General features: G+C 45.4%; 1 protein-coding gene across 1 annotated transcript; it reads right to left on the reverse strand.

Moving 5' to 3' along the window:
• Positions 1 to 494: 494 nt before the first annotated feature.
• Positions 495 to 26566, reverse strand: LOC115456651 (adenine phosphoribosyltransferase-like). Its single transcript, XM_030185873.1, has 6 exons — positions 26429 to 26566; positions 14719 to 14864; positions 11731 to 11824; positions 6119 to 6265; positions 5817 to 5912; positions 495 to 1929 (listed from the first exon to the last, which is right to left on the reverse strand). Exons 1-6 carry the CDS (start codon positions 26433 to 26435, stop codon positions 1766 to 1768), a joined length of 654 nt encoding a protein of 217 aa, XP_030041733.1. The 5' UTR covers positions 26436 to 26566; the 3' UTR covers positions 495 to 1765.
• Between the last annotated feature and the right edge of the window lie 821 nt (positions 26567 to 27387).

Consider the following 27387-nt stretch of genomic DNA (forward strand, 5'->3'; position numbering starts at 1 on the left):
TTTCATATAAGAAGATTTATTTTATTTTTTAATTTCAGCTGTAAGTTAGTACCATCTTTAGTGAGGCATATGTGAGTGGCAGCTTGTGTCAAAAAAAGAGTGTCATTTTCTACAAAGCTAATATAACTGCAATCATCCCCCTCCCAACACATCCTCACCTACATCAGCTCAACTCCCAACACCCTCTCCCAAATATACCAATTTCCCTCTAACCTTCTCCTAACCATGTTTTCACCCCTACCAACTGCATCCTCACCTCCCAACCACACCAATCTCCCCTCAGTCACATCCTCACTCCTCATCACACCAATCATTGGAGCCGACTCTGTGGGTGCTGTGGGTGCTTGAGCACCCCCAATATTAAGAAAGTTCCTTGTATGTGTCCAGGGAGGGATTATTTTCATTGGGTTTAGCACCCCCAATAATTTTGAAAAGTTGGCACCTATGACACCAATCCTGTCCGCCAACCACATCAACTTTTTTTTCTTTCTCTCTCTCTCTCTCTCTCTTCTTCTTATGATTGAGTGTGGTCTTTCCTATGAGGAAAAGTCTATGCCTGGGAAAGAGACACCCAGATATAAGGGAGAGTTCCAAGCATGAGAGAGGTTCACCAAAAGTGAATGTCCCAGGTAAAAGGCAAAGGTTCAAACCAAAGAAGGAAAGGAGAAAAGGGGGGGGTTCACACCTTCCACAGAAGAGATGCGAGCACAAAACAAAGGGGTGGAAGCTGAACCAAGTCCAAATGACCAGCACAACCAAAGGGTAAGAGCATCCAGAAGGACCTTTTTGCTAATAAACTTACCTTCTGGACGCTCTTACCCTTTGGTTGTGCTGGTCATTTGGACTTGGTTCGGCTTCCACTCCTTTGTTTTGTAAAAGGCAAAGGTTCACCATGAGGGAGAGATCCAGAATGGAGAAATTCACTCTGGGTGAGGTCCAGGTGTGGAAGAGAGGTTCACTATCAAGGAGAGGTCCAGAATGAAGAGGGAGAGGTCCAGACATGGAGGAGAGGTTCACCATCAAGAAGAGGTTCCGGTGTGGAGGAATAGTTCACTATCAGAGAGGTCCAGACAACATCGAGGAGAGGTTCACCATCAGAGAGAGGTCCAGGTGTGGAAGAGAGGTTCACTATCAAGGAGAGGTCCAGAATGAAGAGGGAGAGGTCCAGACATGGAGGAGAGGTTCACCATCAAGAAGAGGTTCCGGTGTGGAGGAATAGTTCACTATCAGAGAGGTCCAGACAACATCGAGGAGAGGTTCACCATCAGAGAGAGGTCCAGAATGAAGAGGGAGAGGTCCAGACATGGAGGAGAGGTTCACCATCAAGAAGAGGTTCCGGTGTGGAGGAATAGTTCACTATCAGAGAGGTCCAGACAACATCGAGGAGAGGTTCACCATCAGAGAGAGGTCCAGGTGTGGAAGAGAGGTTCACTATCAAGGAGAGGTCCAGAATGAAGAGGGAGAGGTCCAGACATGGAGGAGAGGTTCACCATCAAGAAGAGGTTCCGGTGTGGAGGAATAGTTCACTATCAGAGAGGTCCAGACAACATCGAGGAGAGGTTCACCATCAGAGAGAGGTCCAGAATGAAGAGGGAGAGGTCCAGACATGGAGGAGAGGTTCACCATCAAGAAGAGGTTCCGGTGTGGAGGAATAGTTCACTATCAGAGAGGTCCAGACAACATCGAGGAGAGGTTCACCATCAGAGAGAGGTCCAGGTGTGGAGGACAGGTTCACCATGGGCGAGGGGTGCAAATGTGGAGGAGTTCATTTTTCATGGTATTTTTGCCGCCTGGGAAATGTTTTGAATGATTCCAGATTGTGACTGTTGAACTGGATCCGCAGATGTTCAGGAACGCAGTCAGAGCACTTGTACTGAGCCTTTACCTGCAGGCCACCTTCACTGTCTTCAATGCAGATCGCAGCCACACCTTGAGAAGACAAAACTCAGATAAAATCTTGGATCATGTGATCACATCACACTCACTATAAGTTGTCTCTCCCCCCACTCACTATTTATTTATTACATTTGTACCCCCGCGCTTTCCCACACATGGCAGGCTCAATGCGGCTTACATAGTAACAATATAAATAATTACAAAGTCGTAAGAAGAATATACATTTTGTGGTAAACACAAAACTAATGGGGTTAACGGAAAGTAAGTTAAACATAGGAGGAATTGGGTTCACTTGACTAACTGTACATTTGTCCTTTAGATTGTAAGCTCTTTGAGCAGGGACTGTCCTTCTATGTTGAATTGTACAGCGCTGCGTAACCCTAGTAGCGCTTTAGAAATGTTAAATAGTAGTAGTAAAAGGAAAAGAGCGTTGGGAGGAAGGCGTAGAAAGATGGAAAGGAATGGATATGGGGTAGCAGAAAGGATAATGGGGAACATGATCAGAATATAACTATTGTCAATAATAATCATATGGGTAAGTTTTGGTTAGGTTGGATCGTTAGGGTAGGCTATCTTGAAGAGATGGGTCTTCAGTGCTTTTCTGAAGGGCAGAAGACGTTAATGGTACGGATAGATCTTGGTAGAGCATTCCAAAGTTGGCTACCTAAAAAGGAAAAATTGGATGCGTGGAAAGATTTGTACTTAATACCTTTGCAGTTGGGGAGATGTAGATTGAGGTAAGTACGTCAAGACGTCAAACTGTTTCTGGTTGGGAGGTCAATAAGGTGATTCATGTAGGTGGAGGCTTCTCCGTGTAATATCCTGTAAATCATTGTGTGGACTTTAAAGTTAATTCTTTCTCTGTTGGGGAGCCAGTGAAGTTTGTCTCGAAGAGGTGTTGCGCTGTCCTCTCTCCTCCCTTTATCTATTACTGTAACTGAGTCTGACTTTCCTGTTGAATCAGGCATTCAAGAAGAGGCAGTAGTGATGTCAATGAATAGACTAGATCATTTACTGCCTCTCTTTGTTTCCCTGTACTCATATCTTCACTGTTTCTGCTTCCACCACTACTTCTGAGATGGCATTCTCCACATCCACCGCCCTTTCTGTGAAAAAATATTTCCTGATATTACATTTAGAAAAGGTTTAGGGGAAGCTCTAGAACTAGCCTCAGAGAGGCAGAATCAAAAGTAACATCAGGTTTGAAAGACTGACTGTGAGCTTATTGATAGTGAGCATTATTGATCAATAATGCACACTATTGATGACAGAAAAAAAAACATGTTACATTTTTTTTTGTCACTTTGACTTAAAATTGAGGTGAAATGGCATGGAAAACGGTGTTAACATTTCCCATCTTGTTTCAAACACATGCTCAGCCATACTGTGCAGCAGTGCAACCCTGAAAAGGTATCAAGAAAATAACCCTAACCGCTTCTCTGGGCATACTGGGGGAGCCACATTGGACTTTACCTGCCCTCGTCTACTCTAGGGTTCATATTCAGCATTCGTGTCCTAGGAGTAGTTCCAGACTCCATCCTCACATTTACTCCGCAAATTTCAGCAGTTATAAAACATTCCTTCTATAAACTTCAATTCGTTCACTACTACATTCCTCAGCCCTGAACGTTCTTATTCATTGCCTCATGATTAGTCAGCTAGATTATTGCAACGCTTTGTACCAAGGGATCAGGGTTAAAGATCATTGATGCCTACAGGTTATTCAAAATACTTCCATTAAACTTATTACTAGTCATTGTAAATATAATCATGTCACCCCACTCCTAAAAGCACCTCAGTGGCTGCCTATTTCTCATCATGCGACCTACAAAATTCCACTTCTAGTATTTAAAATCCACTCTGGTGGACTGTCCTACCTCACAAGATTTCTGACTCCTTATTGTTGCCCAAGAGTGCTTAGATCTTCAGACCAAAGTAGACTTATCTCCTCTTTCAGAGAGATAGTGTTAGACACCACTTGAAGTACACTTTTTTCGGTGCAAGGACCTACATTCTGGAACGTGCTCCCTATACATCTTAGACTACAGACATCCCTTCAAAAATACAAAGCTGTTCTTAAAACATTTTTATTCTTGTACACTTATACCTGACCTCCTTTTTTGCATGCTGGTTCACTGGTGGTCTGTCACCCCCCTCTCTACCCTTAACATTCTTTGGTCACACTCTTTCCCCGGTGAACTCCTTCTGATATCTTAGTGTAATTTTGGACTCACAACTTACTTTCAAACAAAACAGGCTTCTTTATCCTTCGCCAACTTCACACAGTTTGGAGATTCTTTGATTATGGTACGTTTTACACCCTGATCCTCTCCTTATTACCAGACTTGATTACTATAATGTTATCTACCTTGGTTGTTCCCGCTCACTTCTTAAGAAACTTCAGACACTTCAAATTACCACTCTCAAATTGCTTCACCATGCCCAGGAGTATGATCATGTCTTCCCCCTCTTTACTCATTGGTTTCCAGTTGATCAAAGGATTATTTTCAAGACGTTGACCCTCGCTTTCAAAGCCTACTGAACAGGTCATCCCCAATAACTAGGTAAACCTTAAAGTTCCCTACTCCCCTGCACATCTCCTTCATTCAATTGTCTCCCTAGACCCCGTTTTGCTCAATTGGAATTCACTCAACACTGGGCTTTTTTTTCACAGCCCCCCTTTCTTTGGAATTCCATGCCTCTTTCTATCCGTGCAGAATCATCACTTTAAAAATCCGAAGTAGCCCTCAAGACTTGGCTGTTTTGCCAGGCTTTTAGTCCTATCTAAGGCTTTGCAATCTCTCATTTTGCCTCCTGCAATAACCTTTTCGACTTCAATTCTCTCCCTCCCCCTTTTTTGTATGTTTGACACTTGATTTCACAGTGGCTTTCTATGTTTAGTGTGATGGGTCCTCTGCTTTGGAATCAGCTGCCGACCTCTCTGAGGTTGGAAACTGTTTTACTGACCTTTAAGAGGATGCGTAAAACACACTTCTTCAAGGAAGCCTTCCTCTAAGTTTTTGAGTATTTTTTTCCTCTTTTCTCAGCTGGTGGTGTGGGTAGTGTAGTATCCTGGGGTCTGAGGCTCTGGTGACACAGCAGGCCTTTGTGTTTTTGTTTTGGTGTTCTTCATCTGTTTCTTTCCTCTCTAATTAGTTGGCCTTCCTTTTCTGGTTTGCATTAATAATGTTATTTTTTTTAAATTGTAACTCACTTTAATGGTTGTCCCTAAGCAGCCCATCAAATAAAATAGCCTTGAACCTTAAAACCACTGACCACCAAGGGCCGAATGTCACCCTTTGAGTTAGTATGTTTCTATGTACAGCTGAGACAATCCTTGTAGGAGCTGTAGGCACCATTCAGAACATTAGCAGCAAACCTAGGACATTCCTGCTGCTGCTCTTTCTGCTGATTTCCCCCCTCTCTGTCTCTATTTGTTCATATACAGCTGAAACGTGGCTTTTCAAGAAATAATGGTATTAAGTTCACAAACGTTGTTGGATTATTTGCAAGCTATTGTAATGTAAAAGGGTTTTTTTTAATGTATTTTCCCAGATATGCCTGGTTTTCTTTATCAGGCTCATTTTCAAAAGAGAAGAAAGTCCAAAAAGTGACATAAGTCTGCATTTGGACGTTTATCTCACAAAAACGTCCAAATCAGTACTTTCAAAACCTCTTTTTAGACGTTTTTCTCTGAAGTCCGTCAGAAGGACATCTAAATCTCAAGGGGATGTGCCAGAGGTGTGTTCAAGGTGGGACTTGAGCATTCCTAAGACTTAGACGTCTTTCAGCCATAATGAAACAAAACAAAAACGTCCAAGACTAAAACTTAGACGTTTTGAGCTGGACCTGTTTTTATAATGAATAGCTGGCCAGTTAAATCACTTTGAATATTGACCCCAAAGTGGTTTCTCTCTTACCTGCTACCACTCCTCCATCCTGTTCCACCAACTTGATAGCAGCCTGCATGGTTCCCCCAGTCTCAATCCATTGGTCAACTAACAGGATACGTAGTCCTGGAAAGGGAAACCAATCTGCATTACACAGAGGCCTCGTTGATGAAAGGGTAGCTATTCCATGAAGTGCTCATAAGATATAGGTCTCTTTGGTAAAGGACTGTTTTAGGTACTTCAAGACTATGAGGTGCCTGCTACCAGGGGAATTCAGGAAATCTGAATAGGGAAAGAAGAGATTAGCATCCCCTCTGTAAGCACAGCCTGACCTGGTTTGATGGCATCAGTTCGAACTTCCATCACTTTCTCCCGCCCAGAGTAATCAGTGTATGGCTGAGTATGAGTCTCCACGCAGAGGTGGCCTGATTTTCGGATGGCCAGGAAGCCTTTTCCCAGATGATTAGCAATAGCAGCACCTGGGCAGGAAGAAAAGCTGAATACAGAATTTGGCAGCCCAGAAATGGTTGTGTAAGTATTTCTCAGGGTAACACTTTGCATAGAAATGATAAATTATTTTGCAATTAAACAACTTGTATAAATTTCTAGCTGTGTTTACTTCTTTTTACTTTATATATCTTCTCATGTACTCACAGTTATCTCATTTCTCTGCTAGACCTCGCTGTCTCTCAGCTAGAGGATATCTCAAAAAATGGCGCCGATCAGCTGATCTTATTACGTCAGACGCCCTGCTGGCTCTTCTTTCTCTAAACCAATCAAAATGCTCGAACCTCCCCCTCTCCCCTCTCTCATATACCCCTTCTTTTTGTTCTACTAGTGTTATAAGAAAACTTTCCACTCTATTTTATTGTTCAATCCCGTTGGGTTTAAGGCTTCCAATCTATATATCCAACATTGTTCTTTTTGCAACAATTTCCTATTTCTATCACCTCCTCGTATGGATAAGGGGACGTGATCAATTACTACACATTAATAATCCATAAATGAATGGCCCCTTTCCAAGCTGTGTTGTACTAGGGGAGCCTCCAGTTTTTTAAATTTTAAATTATGATTGTGATCACTCAAAGCTCTTTTCGTCTTCCCCACATATATCTTCTGACACGGGCAGATCAGTATATATACAACGTATGTTGATTCACAATTTGTCTTGTATCTCAAATCATACTGTCTCTCGTCTGTTGGATTCTTAAACTTTTCTGTGGTCCTCATTAATTTGCAGTATTTACATTTACCACACTCTGTATGTCCAGGTGTACTTATATCTACCGGATCTTCACTTTTTTCTTGTAATAATTCTTTAAGATTTTGGTTACATGTGTAAGCTATTCTTAGATGTTTATTTCTAAATGCTGGATGCATTTGCATTAGTTGCCAATGTTTTCTTATACTTTTGACAACCTGGTTGTTATTATGCGTATAGCATAACACACGTTTGAATAGCTGTCTCACTTTTTTCTTCCGCCTTCTTAGATAATAATAGTTCTCTGTGATTAAATCTTGCTCTTTTAGATGCATTTTTAACTGTTTCCTCAGGATAACCTCTTTGAACAAATTTTTCTTTCAACTTTTTTGCCTGTTCCTTAAAGGTTTTTGTATCTTTGCAAATTCTTCTGTATCGCAATAATTGGGCTATTGGTAAGCTTTCTTTTGTTTTCTTCGGATGATTACTTGAAAAGTGTAACAACGTGTTCCGATCGGTGGATTTAACATATACTTTAGTATATAGCTTATTCTGTTGCTTCAAAATTTGGATATCTAGAAAGTTTATTTGAATTTCTGACGCTTGCATAGTAAAATGGATATTTTAATCTCTTTCATTTAACCAATTTTTGAATTTACTCAATTCTTCTAAAGGTCCTTCCCATAGTGCAAACATGTCTCTGCTGGCTCTACAAGCTTAACCCTTTGTGTTCTGTTTGCCTTTGTCTACAGTGGGTTTGAGGCAAAGGCTTTCTGCCTTCCTTTTGTGTCTGGTTCCTCTGGCTTCTGCCTGGGGCTTCCTACCCTGGTGGGGGTGGGGGGGTTGCTGTGTTAGTTCCCCTGTCCTGCGCTAGTCCCCTGGGTGGGCGTGGTCCGCTCTGCTCCTTGTTTCTCCCTCTGCCCTATTGCTGGTGTTCAGCGCATGTCTGGCATCTTGGGGCCTGGGGGGCCCTCTGGGTTCTTTCACCCCTCCCTGTGTGTGATTGGGTTCCAGTTTAGCCGTGAGGCTCGCACGAGTGGCTCTGTGTGCGTGGGTTCCGGTTCGGCCGCGAGGCCCGCCTGTATGCCTATTTCCCTTCTTCCTGAGGGACTGCGGGGAGGGGTAGCTTAGGGGTATTGGATAGCTGGGGTGTGTGGTGGTGGGTCGGTCTCCCCTTGGCCTCGGCCAGGGCCCAAGGGCTCACGACCAACCCAACGGATTACAATGGATGAAGCTGGTCTGAACTTGTCCTTAGACTGGCAGTTTATTCTCACATGACTGGGGGGGAGGTGTTGCTATTTAAATCATGAGTAGACATTGTGGCCATGTTTAATGAAGAAGAGTAGATCAGCAGTAGTCTGAAGACTGTTTAAGGGAATTGAAAAGGATATTATAATAGAATTGAAGAGGAGTGGAGGAGTAGCCTAGTGGTTAGAGCACCAGTCTTGCAATCCAGAGATGGCCAGTTCAAATCCCACTGCTGCTCCTTGTGATCTTGGGCAAGTCACTTAACCCTCCATTGCCTCAGGTACAAACTTAGATTGTGAGCCCTCCTGGGACAGAGAAATATATCCAGAGTACCTGAATGTAACTCACCTTGAGCTACCACTGAAATAGGTGTGAGCAAAATCTAAATAAATATATATAAAGAGTAATAAGTTGGTACTATCTTAGGGGCCCTTTTACTAAGCTGCATAGGCACCCAATGCATGCCAAATTGGAGTTACCACCTAGTTACCACGTGGCCCTTGTGGTAATTTCAATTTTGGCACTCATCCACTACATGCATCTGAAAAAATATTTTTTATTTTCTCGAGCACAGCAGCTACGCACATCAAGTGGCATTTACACGCGAAGACCATTATCGCCTGGTTACTGCATGAGACCTTACCACTAGGTCAATGGCTTGTTGTAAGGTCTCAGACCCAAAATGGACACACAGCCATTTTCATTTTGCTGCACGTCCATTTTTGGCAAAAAATTTAAAAAGGCATTTTTTGTAGGTGCGCTAAAAAATAATTCTGCGCACGCCCAAAACACATGTCTAGACTACCACAGGCCTTTTATCAGTGCACCTTTGTAAAAGGACCCCATAACATTTTGTGTTTCAGGGGCTAATCCTTGAGACAGCATAAGGTGAAATATACATGTTGGCACTAATTGTTCTCTCTATGCTCATAGAAGCAGCCCACGTTTTTTTGAGTTAAGTACATTTACAATTATTTTTGGTAAGAAGAAAACATTGATATAGTAAATTTATTGAAAAAATCTATAAAAAAATACATTTACTACTACTATTACTATTTAACATTTCTAAAGCGCTACTAGGGTTATGCAGCGCTGTACAATTTAACATACAGTAGAAGGACAGTCCCTGCTCAAAGAGCTTACAATCTAAAGGACAAATGTACAGTCAGTCAAGTATGGGCAGTCAAATTGGGGCAGTCTAGATTTCCTGAAACGTATAAAGGTTAGGTGCCGAAGGCAACATTGAAGAGGTGGGCTTTGAGCAAGGATTTGAAGATGGGTCGGGAGGGGGCTTGGCGTAAGGGCTCAGGAAGGTTATTCCAAGCATAGGGTGAGGCGAGGCAGAATGGGCGGAGCCTGGAGTTGGCAGTGGTGGAGAAGGGTACTGAGAGGAGGGAGTGAAGTGGACTGATGACAGTATAAGGTAGTTCAGCCAGCTTCCTATGTGGAGGTTCACCTCTGAAGTTCATACTCCTTATATATAGATACATAGAGAGGTTAATGAGAATACGGTAGATACATAGTGGTGAATGTATTTTTATGTGACACACAGATAGTCATTTCTGGGGGCATTGTTTGATGGAATGTGGGCAGAATCACAAAGGACACACGTCATTCATAAAATACCCAGGTGAACATATACTTCACCTACATCCATTTCCACCTACGCCCAACAGGTATATATGAATGTGGGTGTATTTTAATCATGACTGCTGCAGATTGTTTGAGCCTATTTCACAAAGACACCTAAGTGCTTATGTTCTCATTATTACTACTACTACTACTATTTAGCATTTCTATAGCGCTACAAGGCGTACGCAGCGCTGCACAAACATAGAAGAAAGACAGTCCCTGCTCAAAGAGCTTACAATCTAATAGACAAAAAATAAATAAAGTAAGCAAATCAAATCAATTAATGTGAACGGGAAGGAAGAGAGGAGGGTAGGTGGAGGCGAGTGGTTAGAAGTGGTTACGAGTCAAAAGCAATGTTAAAGAGGTGGGCTTTCAGTCTAGATTTAAAGGTGGCCAAGGATGGAGCAAGATGTAGGGGCTCAGGAAGTTTATTCCAGGCGTAGGGAGCAGCGAGACAGAAGGCGCGAAGTCTGGAGTTGGCAGTAGTGGAGAAGGGAACAGATAAGAAGGATTTATCCATGGAGTGGAGTGCACGGGAAGGGGTGTAGGGAAGGATGAGTGTGGAGAGATACTGGGGAGCAGCAGAGTGAGTACATTTATAGGTTAGTAGAAGAAGTTTGAACAGGATGCGAAAACGGATAGGGAGCCAGTGAAGGGTCTTGAGGAGAGGGGTAGTATGAGTAAAGCGACCCTGGTGGAAGATGAGACGGGCAGCAGAGTTTTGAACTGACTGGAGAGGGGAGAGGTGAGTAAGTGGGAGGCCAGCAAGAAGCAGATTGCAGTAGTCTAAACGAGAGGTGACAAGGGTGTGGATGAGGGTTTTGGTAGAGTGCTCGGAACCAATACTTCCTTACCCTTCCTACATGGCAACTTGTTAATAAATGAACTTCTTTGGAGTTAATTGTATAAATGATTTTTCATGTGTAAAGGCCTTTTATACAAGTTTTCCAAGATTTATGTGCGTAAAATCGCACAGGGTGATGAGTATATTTTTATGCAAACTGTGGCATGTTCAGGTTGACAGAGCATGGGCAGAGTTGTGATTTACATGTGTTGTTTATAAAATACGTGTGAACTTTTTACGCCTCTTCCTGGAATCAATCTAGGCATTATTTCTGCTGCTTTGCCCCTAGTATCTTTTTTGTTGTTAGCTTATTTCTATTAGTAATCATCAACAAAACCAATATCCAATGTACAGATCAAGGACATCATCCATATAAACTTATGAAGCTTGACTAAACAAAGGAACAGCAAAAAATGAGGGGGGGGGGGTCTTTCACTAAAGCTTAGCTCAAGTTATCTGCAGCAGGGCCCATAGGAATAAAATGGGCCCTGCTGCAGATAACTCGAGCTAAGCTTTAGTAAAAGACCCCCCCCCCCCCCCGAGGTACTTGAGGTGACCAGTTCCCCTCTGCTCGCCCATTCCCACCCCTTGCCCTAGAATTTTAGAAAACACATAGAATAACCTCAAATACTACTTGGCTTTCACACATTTATCTGACTTCATCAAATAACCTCAAAATAGGTAACTACTTGGCTTTCACACATGGATTGCAGTGACCGTAAGCAGGTTAATGATCTGCAGTGTGGGAACACAAAGAGTGGCAGAGCCCCATGTGAAGCTAGCACTGCTGCTGCCTGATCTGTGATAAAATGGAACACTTCAATTCTCGGTGTCATCCATCTGAAACTTTTCTTCAAGAATAAAATTTGTTATTTGAACCATCATGCCGAGAGAGCATGCTCAGACCCTCCAGGAATTTCCCAGAACACTCTGCCTTTGTTTTCAGCAAGGATCAAAAGAATTCAGATTTGAATTATACAGTCATAAAGCAAAACCAGTTCTGAAACCAGGGGCTATACCTAGAATAAATCCCATGGCATCCATTCCAGCTACCAGGTCAATGACGTCATCCTGAAAAGGCTGAAGCAGGTCCTCAATGCAATCCTGCAGGGCCTGGTGAGGAAAGAGAGAGGGGAGAGCGTACCTCAGAGGAAGAGTGACTAGACAAGATGGAAGCATCAGGATGAAGGCAATGAAACACCACAGGGAAGGGCTCTCTTTTCATCACCTGCATTTCTCCTCCCTGTCCACTCTTTCATTCATAAACCATTGCCAGACAGGACACAGAGGACCACAAGACCATAAAGATCTTTAAGGGCCATCTCTCTCTTATATGTAGTAGAATAGAAAACCATCTGAAGCCTGACAGACAGCTGGCAACTTATTGATGAAAACTGATAATCAAAGTACTGCTGATTAGCACCAGACACAGGATTTCTGCCGCAATGCTATAACTTTGCAGCTCTCACCTTCATGGCTTTTCTTATACGGTGATAAATGATGAGAAGCTCTGTATATTAATTTTTCTAAACCAATCAGGAGTCAGCACTACAGGAAGCTGATTAAATACTATTCTATATTTGGTCTATATTTGGCAGCCAAAAAATCGGCACTGAAAAAAGCTGCACATAGCGCTGTTCTATATACCTTACCTAAAGTTGAGCATGGTTTATAGAAAATGCGTAGCAGGCCGTCCTGTGACTAAACTTTAGGTGCAGCCATTTATACAGACTAAAACTTGGTGTAAATGCTCATGTCTTATTTAGGCACAGAGCAAATCCAAGAAGACAGGAGGAGCCTCCACGGAGAGTCAAAGCAAAACAGCAAAAGTAGAGGCTGACAAATGCGCAAACCAATAGGGAGATAATATCAAAAACCAGTTTATTCAGAATATTCATATCAAGGACCCGACAACGATCCGTGTTTCGGTGCCAAAGCGCCTGTCTCAGGGGTCACAAACAACTTTCTACAAAAAACACAGGACAAATTGAAAAAACTTTTAAAACATAATATTAAGAGATATCATATATCTGTCAATAGGTGACATATACTCTTTATCCCTCTAATTTGGAATGTTCCATGCGAATGATACATATTCAGCAATTTTAGGTATTACAGTGCACGACACATTCCATTAGTTTACGCATTTGCCTGATTAGACATAAATGCATGTTTTATACCTATGTTTTGTATAAAGATGATGATCTACATAGATAGATAGATAGATAGATAGATAGATAGATAGATAGAATGGCCCATTTTAACTGATTCACATTTTTATGAAATAACAGGAATTTTATCCCTTTGTAGTATCTTAAAAATGTTTTTATCCTTTTACAGTGGATTAACTTGTTTTTATAACCACGTGCATACATAAAGGAATTATTCAAGCCAATCAGCTTCTTCTCAGAGGTTTGGTATTTTTTACCATCAGATCAGGATAAATATATATGTAGATATGGTGATGTTTCATCAGCCTGACCTATGTCTTTCATTTATCAGTCATTATTTTACAGTTATCAGTTTTCATTGTTTGGTGTTTCTCTGTCCATAATATCTGCTCACATAATTATAATATATTATATTTTTTTAACATAATGTATCTATCAATATATATTTACAAATGTGTAATACTATTATGAATGTCCATACATGTTTGGCTATATATTTATTAAGGCAGATATATTTTATATGATATCTCTTAAAATTATGTTTTAAAATCTTTTTCAATTTGCCCTGTGTTTTTTGTAGAAAGTTGTTTGTGACCCCTGAGACAGGCGCTTTGGCACTGAAACACGGACCGTTGTCGGGTCCTTGATATGAATATTCTGAATAAACTGTTTTTTTGATATTATCACCCTATTGGTTTGCGCATTTGTCAGCCTCTACTTTTGCTGTTTTGTTTTTACTTAGGCACAGATCAGGCATATTCTATAAAAGTGCGTGTAATTTTTAGGAATGCCCCGTCCATGGCCACGCCCCTTTTGTGATCTGCACATTAGAATTTACACGCACCACATTAAAGAATATGCTTAAAAAGTTGTGTGCATAAATTCTAATTACTGCCAATAATAGCTTGTTAATGGCCAATTATCTGTGCTGATTAGCTTGTATTAAGGTGCACGCTCAAATCGGCTATGCAGATTTGCATGCACAACTTTAGTTGCCATTTATAGAATCTGGCTCTTAATGCTGCTGAATATGTCCACTAACTGGCCTTCCCTTAACTGGTTAAGTTAGGGGCGGCTGGGGGTTGAGTGACTTAGCCGCTTAGCAGCAATTTTTGGTCTGCTAACCAGCTAAATAACAGCATAAAGCGTAGCCAGGTTGAGGGCACGGGGGGAGCAGAGAGTAGACTGCCGACGGTTCTGGCACGTATTTTAGATGTGACAGATCTTGTCAAAAATGGGTGCCAGCACCATTGGAAGTCCATTTGGGGGAGCAACTGCTCCCCTGGTGACCCACCTAGCTTTGCCCCTGTTGGGTACCAGTCTGAATATCAGTCAGTGCCAGTTAACTTTTGGCTCGGTGGACATACCCAGATATTCAATGCTGGCCCTATTGGGTGGAATGAATTGCCATTGAGGCTTCGTTTATTGCAGGGTTTTGATGATTTTAAGACATAATTAAAGACATTGTTAATTTCACAGGCATATTTTGGGATTTAGATGCTGATACATTTTTATGAGGATGATGAAACAGTGGTTTTTAAATTGCATTTGATGATTTTATGTGTGTATGTATGTGCTTGTTTTAATGAATATGTATGTATTTTCTGTAGCCCACCTAGTTAATAGGCGGGCTATAAATGTTTAAATAAATATGCCCTGGCATTGAATATCCTGGGTTATTCAGCCCGTGGCAGGAAGCGACATACCAGCCACTTACTGTTGCAGACTGAACATCGACTCCTATGTAATCTTCAGCTTCAACCCCTGTACAGAGTGTGAGAAAAAGGATCCCCATCCAATGAATGCCTTCACAGTGTTCCCAAAGTACCCTGTTACCTGCTGATGACAGTACAACCTGGAAGGATCCAGCCATGCATAATTAGGGCCTCGGTCATTGGGAGCCATCAGTGAGAGGTACCACCCTTTTTCCCTGGTGTGAGAGACACCCCACAGGTCCATGTGAGCAGCAGGGGAGTTGTATCCTACATGGACAATAAAACCAGGATATTGTGAGCAGAGTTTAGAACAGGCCAAAACACAACCACAATACTTTGGGCTTATATTGTTTGGAAATGATCAACTCATCTAAACAAACTGCACTGGCTTCCCATAGCAGAAAGGCTCGGGTTCAAAGCCGCTTGTTTAGTTTTTCAAATCTTACAGGGCTTCACCTCTGAACTGCTGACTAAGACCTATTCGCTATATCCGGTCTAGTCTAACAGACTGAAACAACAACTACTACTACTACTACTTATCATTTCTAGCGCTATACACTTGAACATGAAGAGACAGTCCCTGCTCGACAGAGCTTACAATCTAATTAGGACAGACAAACAGGACAAATAAGAGATAAGGGAATAATAAAGTGAGGATGATAAAATAAGGGTTCTGAACAAGTGAATAAGGGTTAGAAGTTAAAAGCAGCATCAAAAAGGTGAGCTTTTAGCTTAGATTTGAAGACAGCCAGAGATGGAGCTTGACGTACCGGCTCAGGAAGTCTATTCCAGGCATATGGTGCAGCAAGATAAAAGGAACGGAGTCTGGAGTTAGCAGTGGAGGAGAAGGGTGCAGATAAGAGAGATTTACCCAGTGAACGGAGTTCCCGGGGAGGAATGTAGGGAGAGATGAGAGTGGAGAGGTACTTAGGAGCTGCAGAGTGAATGCACTTATAGGTCAATAAGAGGAGTTTGAACTGTATGCGGAAACGGATAGGAAGCCAGTGAAGTGACTTGAGGAAAGGGCTAATAGGAGCATAACGACACTGGCGGAATATTAGTCGTGCAGCAGAATTTTGAACAGATTGAAGAGGAGAGAGATGGCTAAGTGGGAGACCGTGAGAAGCAAGTTGCAATAGTCTTAAGAGGTGATGAGTGTGGATGAGGGTTCTGGTAGTGTGCTCAGAAAGGAAAGGGCAATTTTTGGTAATATTATAGAGAAAGAAATGACAGGTTTTAGCAGTCTGCTGAATATGTGCAGAGGAGAGGGAGGAGTCGAAGATGACCCCAAGGTTGCGAGCTGATGAGACAGGAAAGATGAGAGTGTTATCCACAGAAACAGAGAATGGGGGAGGAGGAGAGGTTGGTTTAGGGGGAAAGATAAGAAGCTCAGTCTTGGTCATGTTTAGTTTCAGATGGCGCTGAGACATCCAGGCAGCAATGTCAGACAGGCAAAGCTGATACTTTGGCCTGGATTTCGGCTGAGACCTCACCATTTCGGCTAGCATCACCATTTCAAAAGACAATTTGAAATCAGAAGATTTTCCGCTCTTGGAGTCAAAATATGGAACGCTCTACCTATTCCCATCAGAACAGAAAACAGCTACCTCAACTTCAGAAAGAAGCTAAAAACCTTTCTCTTCCCAAACACTGCTTCATAATAATCCATCATGACTCCTACTTCCTAGTATCATCCATTATCCTTTCCTTTAATGTTTTTAATCTCATACATTACACCAGTGGTCTCTAATGTTTCTTATACCTCACACTAACACTATCTGCTTTTGTCTTAGAATGTAAACCGCACTGAATCCTGGAAAGGGGATATTAGTGGTATACATGAATTGAATTGAATTGAACAATTCATTCTCTTCCCTTCATCCATACCAGTCATGAGAGGCTGCAGATTTCTTTTGGGGGGGTGGGGGCGGTGGGGTGGAGTAATAACAAAAAAAGGAATATATGAATACAACATCATAGACATAACTGTGACAAAATAGGCATAATTAAAAATTTGTAGGGAGGAGAACAAAACATTTTATTCCCATATGAACACATCCATGCCATCTCCAACTTTCTGCCTTCTTCCACCCAATCTTTCATTGGCTGCATTTATTAACTTGGCAATAGCATGCTGCAGAGCAGGAGTGATAGGTATTGGCAGAGCTGTGTATAGGTGTTTTTAGTACCAGAACTGCTGCAGGTGCTGCAGGACAGCATTGAGCTGCACTGGCAGAGCTTTGTGTTGAACTGCAGAGGGCGCTGTGAGGCAGGAGTGAGCTGTATTTACTGAGCTGTTGTGTGTCCAGTTTTACCCAAGTTCCTTTGTTAAAGTAATATATTACACATAGGCAGGCAGTGGCTCAGCTGTTTGGGGAGGCTAAAGTGGGCATGGCCAGACATGGGGCCTGCGTCTATAAATATGTATGAAACGCCGAAGAATAAAGTGGCAAGAAAATTAAACAGTGTAATCTTCAATAGGTCTCTTAGACAATTGAATTAAAGCAGATTGAAAAATGTTCATAGATGATGCCTACGCCTCCATAGAGGCCTGCAGCCAGTCTGCCTCTCTTCTCTCTTACACATCCCACATGCCCTTAGTCAACACGCCTATGGAAACAATTCAATTGTATGTAAAGATCCCTCAAGAAGCTGTGTCTCATAATTTAGGCTCTAAAATCCTTTCTGATGCTTTGGTGTAACCTCAGTAAGGGCAACACCAGTGGCGTTCCTAGCCTCGATGACACCCGGGGCGGATTGCCAGTGCGCTACCCCCTGCAAAATGACACCTCCCCCACCCTGCAAAATGACACCTCCCCCCGGCAAAATGACACCCCCCCAGGTGCACGCCGCTGGGTGGGGTGCCGCGGCGCGCGCCTGTCGGCTCTGAGTTCGCTATGCTAACTTCGCTCGTTCACTGCAGCTCCCTCTGCCCCGGAACAGGAAGTAACCTGTGCCCGGCATCCATACCCATTCCGCAATTCTCCTTGCTCCCCTGCCTACGTCGCAGCTGCCGTAGTGAAAGGTCGTCAGCCTTCCCTTCATTTCCTGTCGTGCCCTGCCCTTGCGCAATGATGTCAGAAGAAGGCGGGACACTGACAGGAAATGAAGGGAAGGCTGACGGCCTTTCACTACGGCAGCTGCGATGGAGGCAGGGGATCAAGGAGAATTGCAGAGTGGGTATAGATGCCGGGCAGGGCAGCGAAGGGAATCGCGGGATGAGTATGGATGGCTGGAGGGGGGACAGGGGAGCCAAGGGAATCACTGGGTGGGTATGGATGGCTGGAGGGGGGGACAGGGAGCCAAGGGAATCATGGGATGGGTATGGAGGGCTGGAGGGAGGGGCAGAGGAGCGAAGGGAATCACGGGGTGGGTATGGAGGGAGGGACAGGGGAGCGAAGGGAATCGCGGGGTGGGTATGGATGGCTGGAGGGGGGGACAGGGGAGCGAAGGGAATCACAGGTTGGATATGGATGGCTGGAGGGGGGCAGGGGAGCGAAGGGAATCGCTGGGTGGGTATGGATGGCTGGAGGGGGGGACAGGAGAGCGAAGGGAATCACTGGGTGGGTATAGATGGCTGGAGGGGGGGACAGGGGAGCGAAGGGAATCATGGGATGGGTATGGAGGGCTGGAGGGGGGGCAGAGGAGCGAAGGAAATCACGGGGTGGGTATGGAGGGCTGGAGGGGGGGACAGGGGAGCGAAGGGAATCGCGGGGTGGGTATGGATGGCTGGGGAGGGGACAGGGGAGCCAAGGGGATCACGGGATGGGTATGAATGGCTGGAGGGGGGCAGGGGAGTGAAGGGAATCGCTGGGTGGGTATAGATGGCAGGAGGGGGGACAGGGGAGCCAAGGGAATCACTGGGTGGGTATAGATGGCTGGAGGGGGGACAGGGGAGCGAAGGGAATCACTGGGTGGGTATAGATGGCTGGAGGGGGGACAGGGGAGCCAAGGGAATCGCTGGGTGGGTATAGATGGCTGGAGGGGGGGCAGGGGAGCGAAGGGAATCACGAGATGGGTATGGATGGCTGGAGGGGGGGCAGAGGAGTGAAGGGAATCACGGGGTGGGTATGGAGGGCTGGAGGGGGGACAGGGGAGTGAAGGGAATCGCGGGGTGGGTATGGATGGCTGGAGGGGGGACAGGGGAGCGAAGGGAATCACGGGGTGGGTATGGATGGCTGGAGGGGGGACAGGGGAGCGAAGGGAATCACAGGGTGGGTATGGAGGGCTGGAGGGGGGGACAGGGGAGCAAAGGGCATTGCTGGGTGGGTATGGATGGCTGGAGGGGGGACAGGGGAGCCAAGGGAATCACTGGGTGGGTATAGATGGCTGGAGGGGGACAGGGGAGCGAAGGGAATCACAGGATGGGTATGGAGGGCTGGAGGGGGGGCAGCGGAGCGAAGGGAATCGTGGGGTGGGTATGGAGGGCTGGAGGGGGGGACAGGGGAGCAAAGGGAATTGCAGGGTGGGTATGGAGGGCTGGAGGGGGGGACAGGGGAGCAAAGGGAATCACGGGGTGGGTATGGAAGGCTGGAGGGGGGACAGGGGAGCAAAGGGCATTGCTGGGTGGGTATGGATGGCTGGAGGGGGGCAGGGGAGCCAAGGGAATCGCTGGGTGGGCATGGATGGCTGGAGGGGGGGACAGGGGAGCCAAGGGAATCACTGGGTGGGTATAGATGGCTGGAGGGGGGACAGGGGAGCCAAGGGAATCGCTGGGTGGGTATAGATGGCTGGAGGGGGGGCAGGGGAGCGAAGGGAATCACAAGATGGGTATGGATGGCTGGAGGGGGGGCAGAGGAGCGAAGGGAATCGTGGGGTGGGTATGGAGGGCTGGAGGGGGGGACAGGGGAGTGAAGGGAATCGCGGGGTGGGTATGGATGGCTGGAGGGGGGTACAGGGGAGCCAAGGGAATCACTGGGTGGGTATAGATGGCTGGAGGGGGGGGCAGGGGAGTTAAGGGAATCACTGGGTGGGTATGGATGGCTGGAGGGGGGGCAGGAGAGCCAAGGGAATCACGGGGTGGGTATAGATGGCTGGAGGGGGGCAGGGGAGCGAAGGGAATCACAAGATGGGTATGGATGGCTGGAAGGGGGGGCAGAGGAGCGAAGGGAATCACGGGGTGGGTATGGAGGGCTGGAGGGGGGGACAGGGGAGCGAAGGGAATCACGGGGTGGGTATGGATGGCTGGAGAGGGGGACAGGGGAGCCAAGGGAATCACTGGGTGGGTATGGATAGCTGGAGGGGGGGACAGGGGAGCCAAGGGAATCACGGATGGGTATGGAGGGCTGGAGGGGGGGACAGGCGAGCGAAGGGAATCACGGGATGGGTATGGAGGGCTGAAGGGGAGGCAGAGGAGCGAAGGGAATCACGGGGTGGGTATGGAGGGCTGGAGGGGGGGACAGGGGAGCGAAGGGAATCATGGGGTGGGTATGGATGGCTGGAGGGGGGACAGGGGAGCGAAGGGAATCGCTGGGTGGGTATAGATGGCTGGAGGGGGGCAGGGGAGCGAAGGGAATCACGGGATGGGTATGGATGGCTGGAGGGGGGGCAGAGGAGCGAAGGGAATCATGGGGTGGGTATGGAGGGCTGGAGGGGGGGACAGGGGAGCGAAGGGAATCACGGGGTGGGTATGGATGGCTGGGGGCGGGGACAGGGGAGCCAAGGGAATCACTGGGTGGGTATAGAGGGCTGGAGGGGGGCAGGGGAGTTAAGGGAATCACTGGGTGGGTCTGGATGGCTGGAGGGGGGGCAGGGGAGCCAAGGGAATCGCTGGACATGGGTGGATGGAGGGGGGGCAGGTGAAAGGAGGGTTGCAGGACATGGATGGAGGAGAGGGAAGGGAAAGAGAAGAAATGCTGGACATGCATGGAGGGAAGGGAAGAGTGAGAGATGAGATGAGGGGAAAGGAAGAGAGGAGAAAATCTGCACATAGATGAAGAAAATAGGCAGAAGCTGGATCCACTGGATGGTGAAGTCTGCGGAGGACCCAGCTTTTACTTACGGATGTAGGACAAGAAATGAAGAAGAAAGGCGGAAAGTAAAGAAATAAATGGAAAGGAAGCCCTGGAAATGGAGTTAAGGGAACAGATAGAGAGCAGTAGAATCAGAGACTGGGACCAATATGGAAAGAAAAACAGTCACCAGACAACAAAGGTAGAAAAAATCTTTTTATTTTTATTTTAGTGTTTGAAATATGTCCAATTTGAGAACTTACATCTGCTGTCTTACTTTGCACTGGCTATACTGGAGCTGTAACAGCTTACAGAAATTATTTCTAATGAAAAAAAATCACGTTATTTTTTTCTCCTATACTAGTATAATATTTTCAATTATGTATGTTTATATGTGCCATAGCTGGTATAAGGGGTGTGGCTAATGTGGGTGTGGCTATCATAGGGGTGGAGCCATATGTGGTGACCCCCGCCCATAATGAGTACCAGCTCCTTTTTTTTCTACAAAAAAAGCACTGGTCACACATGAAAAACACATGGCCACTGTTGGAAACAGGATGCTGGGCCGGATGGACCTTTGGTCTTTCCCAGTACGGCAATACTTATGTACTTATGACACAAGGGACCAGAGATCAATAAAAGATATGAAGACAAAAAACTGAACTGGAAACCTCAAGAAGTCAAATTCAGCATACAGCAACAGTAGAGAAACTGAAACTGAAATACAAAATATCACAGATGCACATTTACAAAAACTGACATATTCCAATTAATAAATTCTGAATAAAATACTTTTTCTATCTTTATTATCTGAGCATTATGTTTTTCTATTCGCTTTGGTCCCAGTGCCTGTTTTATGCTTTTCTTTATTTTATTTTTCTTGTCTTTGCAATGTCTCCTGTCCATTTGACATTTTTTCTCTCTCCATGTCCACCATCCTCCTGTGTCTTCATGTGTCCTGTCCACCATCTCCATTCTGTGGACCTGCCCCTATCCTTCCTCCAGTTTCAGCATCTGCCCTCAAAGTGTCCCGATTCAGCCCTTATATTCAGCAGTTTCCAGTCTGTCATCTTGCCTTGTCCTGAATTCCCCCCTCTTTGTCTCTATCCCCTCCTGTGATCAGCATTGTCCCTCAGTCCAGTGTTGCCCCTCTATGTCCTTATCCCTTTCCCTCTATACCTCTTCTCTGTCTTCCTCCTTTCTCTTCCATTCATCCCATATCCCCCCCCCCCCAGCCCTGAAGTCAGGGTGTCTCCTGTCATCTCACTCCCCTCCCCCAAAGCTCAATAAGTCTTCTTCCTAGGTCTTCAGGGTCTTTCCCTCTTTCTTCCACTAGTCAGTCAGTCATTCTCTTGCAACCAAGCTGGAACAGCATCTATCCCTCGCCCTGTCTCTGTCCCTCCCTTTTCCCTTCCATTCCAAAAGAGCAGCACTTAGTTTTCCCTCCCTCTCGCTGCAAGTCCAGTGTTTCTCCCTTTTTATCACCCCCTCCCCCCACCCCATGGTTCCCGTGTGTCTCTCTCTCTCCCTCTTGCTCCCTGCAGCAGTGCTTGCTAACCTGTGTTAAATCGCTGCTGGCAGGGGCACCAAAGCGATTGAAAGGCACCGCCTGGCTGCCTCAATCTTCCCTATGACATGTTCTGCCTCCTCTGATGTAATTTCCTGTTCTGTGTGAGCAGGACAGATCACAGGGAAGATTGAGGCACTGAGGGAACCTGTTCTCACATGCTAACCATGCGTTAAGGGCTTTAACATCCTTTATTAAAAGACTCCTAAGTACAAGTTGCCTGTGGTTAAATTGATTTTGATTGTTTCCGTTACTGCCTTGATAATAATTTTAGGCCTCTCCTTGCTTTTTCTTTTTTCACCATTTTCCTGATCTCTCTCTCAGACATGCTGGTTGTGCTTAGGTCTTATCTGCACCTGCTGAAGGACTTTCTCTGGCAGTGTGCCATGGATATGATTCCTTTGATGCCAGCTATGAAAAGGATAAAAGATAAATCAGACCTGTTTCATTAAGAACTATTCTAGCAGATTAGGGGTTGTCAACTGGATTCAGATTTGCCCGATAGGATTGATCCAGTCCAGTTTTTACCCCACTGCATGTAGGGACTTGTAGCTTAAAAGGAAAAGGGGATGGGATTTGATATACTGCCTTTCTGTGGTTATAATCAAAGCAGTTTACGTATTATATACCAGTCCCTGCAAGCAACTGGATGAACCCTGTGGGGCAAACCTGGAGCTAATCGGTTAACCCTACAGAAGATGAAGAGCCTTAGATGCTTCCAAGCAGCAGCCAAACACATTCTGCAAAGCAGTAGCTGTCCAGTCCCTGGGCAACAGGGTGTTGCAGGATTAATGACCATCACAACCCCATTTATTTAGCGCCTTCAGGGGCCCTTTTACCAAACTGTGGTAAAAAGTTGCCTTAGTGCTTCTTTACTCAGGTCATTCCCACATGCTAAGGTCATTTTACTGCTGGGATAAAATGACCAATATTTAATTTTTTTTCTTATTAATGGCCACATGCTAATTTTCTCATTAACGTGTGGCCATTAGCGTGTCAGCCCCTACCACCAACTGGGAAGGGCTCACGCACAAAGCACAAACGAATTAGTTAGCATGAGGCAATGCAGCTGCGCTTATCAATTAATGCAGAACACACCCAATCCATCCCCAGCACTAAAAAGTACATTTCATTTTTTTAGTGCAGGGACAATGTGCGCACATGCAAAAATGACTGCTGCGTGCCCAGTGGTAAGCCATTTTTTGCTGTGGTTAGCATGCGTTAGTGCTTTCCACAGCTTGGTAAAAGGACCCTTTACTGATTCCTTTTGCCCTTTCTCCTTTAAGGTCCTCCCTCCCTCCCTCTCTCCTCAGGATGGAAGGAGGCATCTGACAGTACCAACCAGTGGCGATCCTTGGTCAGCTGCCACCCGGGGCGGATCACCGCTGTGAACACCCCCCCACCAGGTGCAGCGGCGTCCCCCCAGCACATCGACACCCCACTGGGTGCATTCTTACCTGCTGGAAGCAGCCGCGCAGCTGTCGGTTCCGCTGGTTCCCTGCTCCCTCTGCCCCGGAACAGGAACCTGTTCTGGGGCAGAGGTAGCAGGGAACCAGTGGAGCCGACAGCTGCGCGGCTGCATTCTGCACCCCTCCAGCAGCGTGCACCCGGGGTGGACTGCCCCGCCCTCAGTATGCCACTGGTACCAACCCCCCCCCCCCCCCCCAGGACAGATTGGCCTCAAAGAGCAGAAACTCAGAAGCCAGATCTCCCATGTCCATCAGATTGTGCCAACATCTAATCACAGGGGAGCCCTTGGCATTTGAGATAAAGCATCTTTAAGAGCTTAGGGGTCCTTTTACTAAGCTGTGGCAAAAGTGTGCCTGTGCTGGCATCAGCACGTGTTTTTGACACGCGCTGAGGCCCTGTTTTACCACAGCGGGTAAAAGGCTTTTTATTTTTTTTTAAAGAGAGGTGTGGTAGCCGTGTTAGTCCACTCTTAAAGGTTATCATATAGAAATCAAACACAGGAAAAATATTCAACATAAAGGAATCTTTTACATGCTCATCTTCCAATGTGGTATATATCATTCAGTGTAAAAAATGTAACGAAGGATGCTATATTGGAGAAACAGGCCAGATGCTTAAGACAAGATTCAATTTGCACAGACATCACATGAAAATAGCCGTGGCCAGTCAAGCCCCCACCCCTGTGGGCCAACACTTTACAAGACCAGAACACTGCACCAGTGATTTCACAGTAAGAATACTGAAAGGTAATTTTAAAACAATACAGGAATGTAAGACCTTTGAAATAAGAATGATTGAATATTTTGACACCCAACAAACAGGACTTAATAAGGATCTAGGTTTTCTAACCCATTATAAACCATAAAGTTGTATTTCTCTGTTCATTTCTCTGTTTATTACCCTCCTCTTACCTACCAACACCCATCCTGTTAGAATATCAATGAAATGCTTTGATGTCCCCATGCATACCCCCACCCTCCCACTCTGTCAGACTGTCAAGGTAATGCTTTGATGTTTCTCTCATATATACTATCTGCTACCACATTTGCTTATTTCCGATCTGACGAAGAAGGGCAACTCGAAAGCTAATCAAGAAATGTATTAAGTTATGTCCAATAAAAAAGGTATCATCTTATTTTCTTTTCCATGTTTTATTTTGTTTGATTTCTATTGATAACCTTTAAAAAAAAAAAAGAAATGGTTGTGCGGCAAGTGAAGCACTTGCCATGTGGCCATATGGGGGGTGGGGGAGCACTTACTGCCACCCACTGAAGTGGTGGTAAGGGCTCCCGCGCCAACCTAGCAGTAACCGGGCAGCACGCGGCACTGCCTAATTACTGACGGGTTAACACTGGCGCTACAAAAATTAAAATATTTTTGTAGCGCCAGAAATGGCACGCGCTGGGGGGTGGGAACTACTGCTGGGCTGCTGCAGTAGCCCAGTGGTACTTCCAGTTAAGTGAGCTGGAAGGCCACACTGGACTTACCACCACTTTATAAAAGACCCCCTTAGAAAGCAAAGATAAGAAGTGATATGAAGAAGGCTAGTTATTTACTTATTTATTTTCAACACTTGCTATACCGCAAGTGATCCCTCAGGTGACTACATGGTTTACAATTTCTGTTACAGGTACTCTGAACTGTCCCTAATGGGCTAGTGTTAAACACACTGCAGTGGCGCTCTGACGCTGGCTGACACCTGGGGCGGATCGCCGATGCGCCCTCCCCCGGGTGCAGCGCGACCCCCCCTGGTGAAATGACACCTCCCCCCCCCAGCAAAATGACACCCTCCCTGGGGGGGGGGGCCGCGGCGCGCGCCTGTCACCCTGTCGGCTCTGAGTTTGCATGTGTTCACTGCTCTCCTGTTCCGGGGCAGAGGGAGCAGTGAACACATGCGAACTTGGAGGCGACAGGTGCGCGCCGCAGCACCCCCCCACCGGCGTGCACCCGGGGCAGACCGCCCCCACCCCTTGGTACGCCACTGACACACTGGACTTCAGGGTAGAAACTACCCACAAGATTTCCCAAAATCTTTCAAAAAGAAAATAAGATGATACCTTTTTTATTGGACTAACTTAATACATTTTTTGAGTAGCTTTCGAAGGTAGCCCTTCTTCAGATCAGAAGGCTTACCTTCAAAAGATAATCAAAAAATGTATTAAGTTAGTCCAATAAAAAAGGTATCTTCTTTTCTCTGTTTTGTTTTCTTTCTATTTATTACCTTTAAAAGTGGACTAACATGGCAACCACATCACTTTACCCAAAATCTTCCCTAAGGACCCTACAGCAAATCAGGTTTTCCTTGCCTTCTCAATGAATGTGGGTGTGCATATATACTAAAGCTCCAATAGTTACAATGTATACCGTACCATACTCATTGTAAATATCCTGAAAATTTGATTGGCTGTAGGGTTTGGGAGATCCTGAATAATTAAGGAGTAGGCTCTGCCATTGCCAGGCTCTGTGAAGCTCCACCTCACTGACACCACTCAGCTATGCTAAGGGGGCCCCTTGTTGTGCTGGGGGGCCCAAGGCAATTACTCCCCTTGCCCTACTCCCTGGCCCCACCCAGTCCCCCACATCAGCCCTGCACGTGAGAGCCTTCAGCTCTTTCTCCCAGAAACACATTTCCTGAGACTGGACCTGCTCTTACTCCAGCTCTGAAATCCTATATGCTATGCTTTGAAAGTTGCTACACTGAGGCACCCAGCCCCCTTGAGGCAATTCTTTAACCCAAACCTTAAACGCACCACATTTTGCTTCAGAATCCTGGAGGAGGCAGATGGTGCAAGACTCCCTGCCCCAAACAGGAAAAAGGTGCAAAAATCCAGCTCAAAGAGTACCTGCCATAAGGTTTATTGCAGAGTTTTCACAGCTAAAAATGCCTGTCCTCCTTCCTGAGCCCTTCTGGTGATCTTCAATGTAACCAAATCTGCTGAAAGAGTCTTCAACAGCTGTGAAGATAGAATAACAGCAACAAGAGTGACACTCCCCAAGCCCTTCTGGTTGGCTGCAGCCAAGTTTGGAATTTGGTTTACACATTAATAAAGTCAGAGGCGAGGGTGTAAATGCGACCCTTAGACTTCCAACACAGGACAGAGGCGGCTCCTGAACGCTGAGAGGATTACAGGCACCGACTTCTAATGACAGCAAGAAAAGGAAGAGGTTTACCAAGATTCACGAGACTTTTTTGGCACGGCAATCTGTATATGTACTGCCAAAGTAATATTTCAAGCAATAAAGGAAAGCATTACTATTGCTCTCCTCATCTCTGTACCGTACAGAGCTTGTCTGATTTATTGTTCATTTTCACAGAATGTATGAACTAGGTACACAGGTTTGAAATCAAATTTAGACTCCAAAATAAAGTATTGTACCCAGTATATGAGAAGAGGGTACCAACCCAGACCAACAGCGGGGTACACATAAAAGTCAGGTAGAACTATGGCAGAAGGTAATGGCCATAGTTGGCTGAGGATGAATAAGGTTAGGGCCGTTTCAAGTGTTTTAGGCACCTTAGGTGAATCTCAGCCTTTCACTCCCTTCAATTCATTTTCAAGCTCTCACTCCAGAGATTTTAGAATTTAAACTCAACAATCATGATTGCTACCCCCCCCCCTCCTCTCCCAGAACAATCCTGTAAAAAGGTAATTAGACAGCACACTTTTAAATATTAATCTTTGTTTTTAAAGTGACTAAGACAGGAAACAGCAGCTACAGTCAAAGCAAAACAATAAGTCCTGATAGTCACAAAGACCAGCCCGCCTAGAGGGTCGGCAATTTTTAAATAGCCCATTTACCT

This window comes from Microcaecilia unicolor, chromosome 13, assembly GCF_901765095.1.
Source record: "Microcaecilia unicolor chromosome 13, aMicUni1.1, whole genome shotgun sequence".
In the NCBI taxonomy this organism is placed as follows: domain Eukaryota; kingdom Metazoa; phylum Chordata; class Amphibia; order Gymnophiona; family Siphonopidae; genus Microcaecilia; species Microcaecilia unicolor.

Bases quoted from the DNA above. Each gene is read 5' to 3' on its own strand.
- LOC115456651 (XM_030185873.1), bottom strand. The intron at 5,913-6,118 runs GTCAGGCTGTGC...TTCCCTTTCCAG, and splicing joins AACTGATGCCATCAAACCAG to GACTACGTATCCTGTTAGTT. The intron at 1,930-5,816 runs GTAAGAGAGAAA...TGTCTTCTCAAG, and splicing joins GGATGGAGGAGTGGTAGCAG to GTGTGGCTGCGATCTGCATT.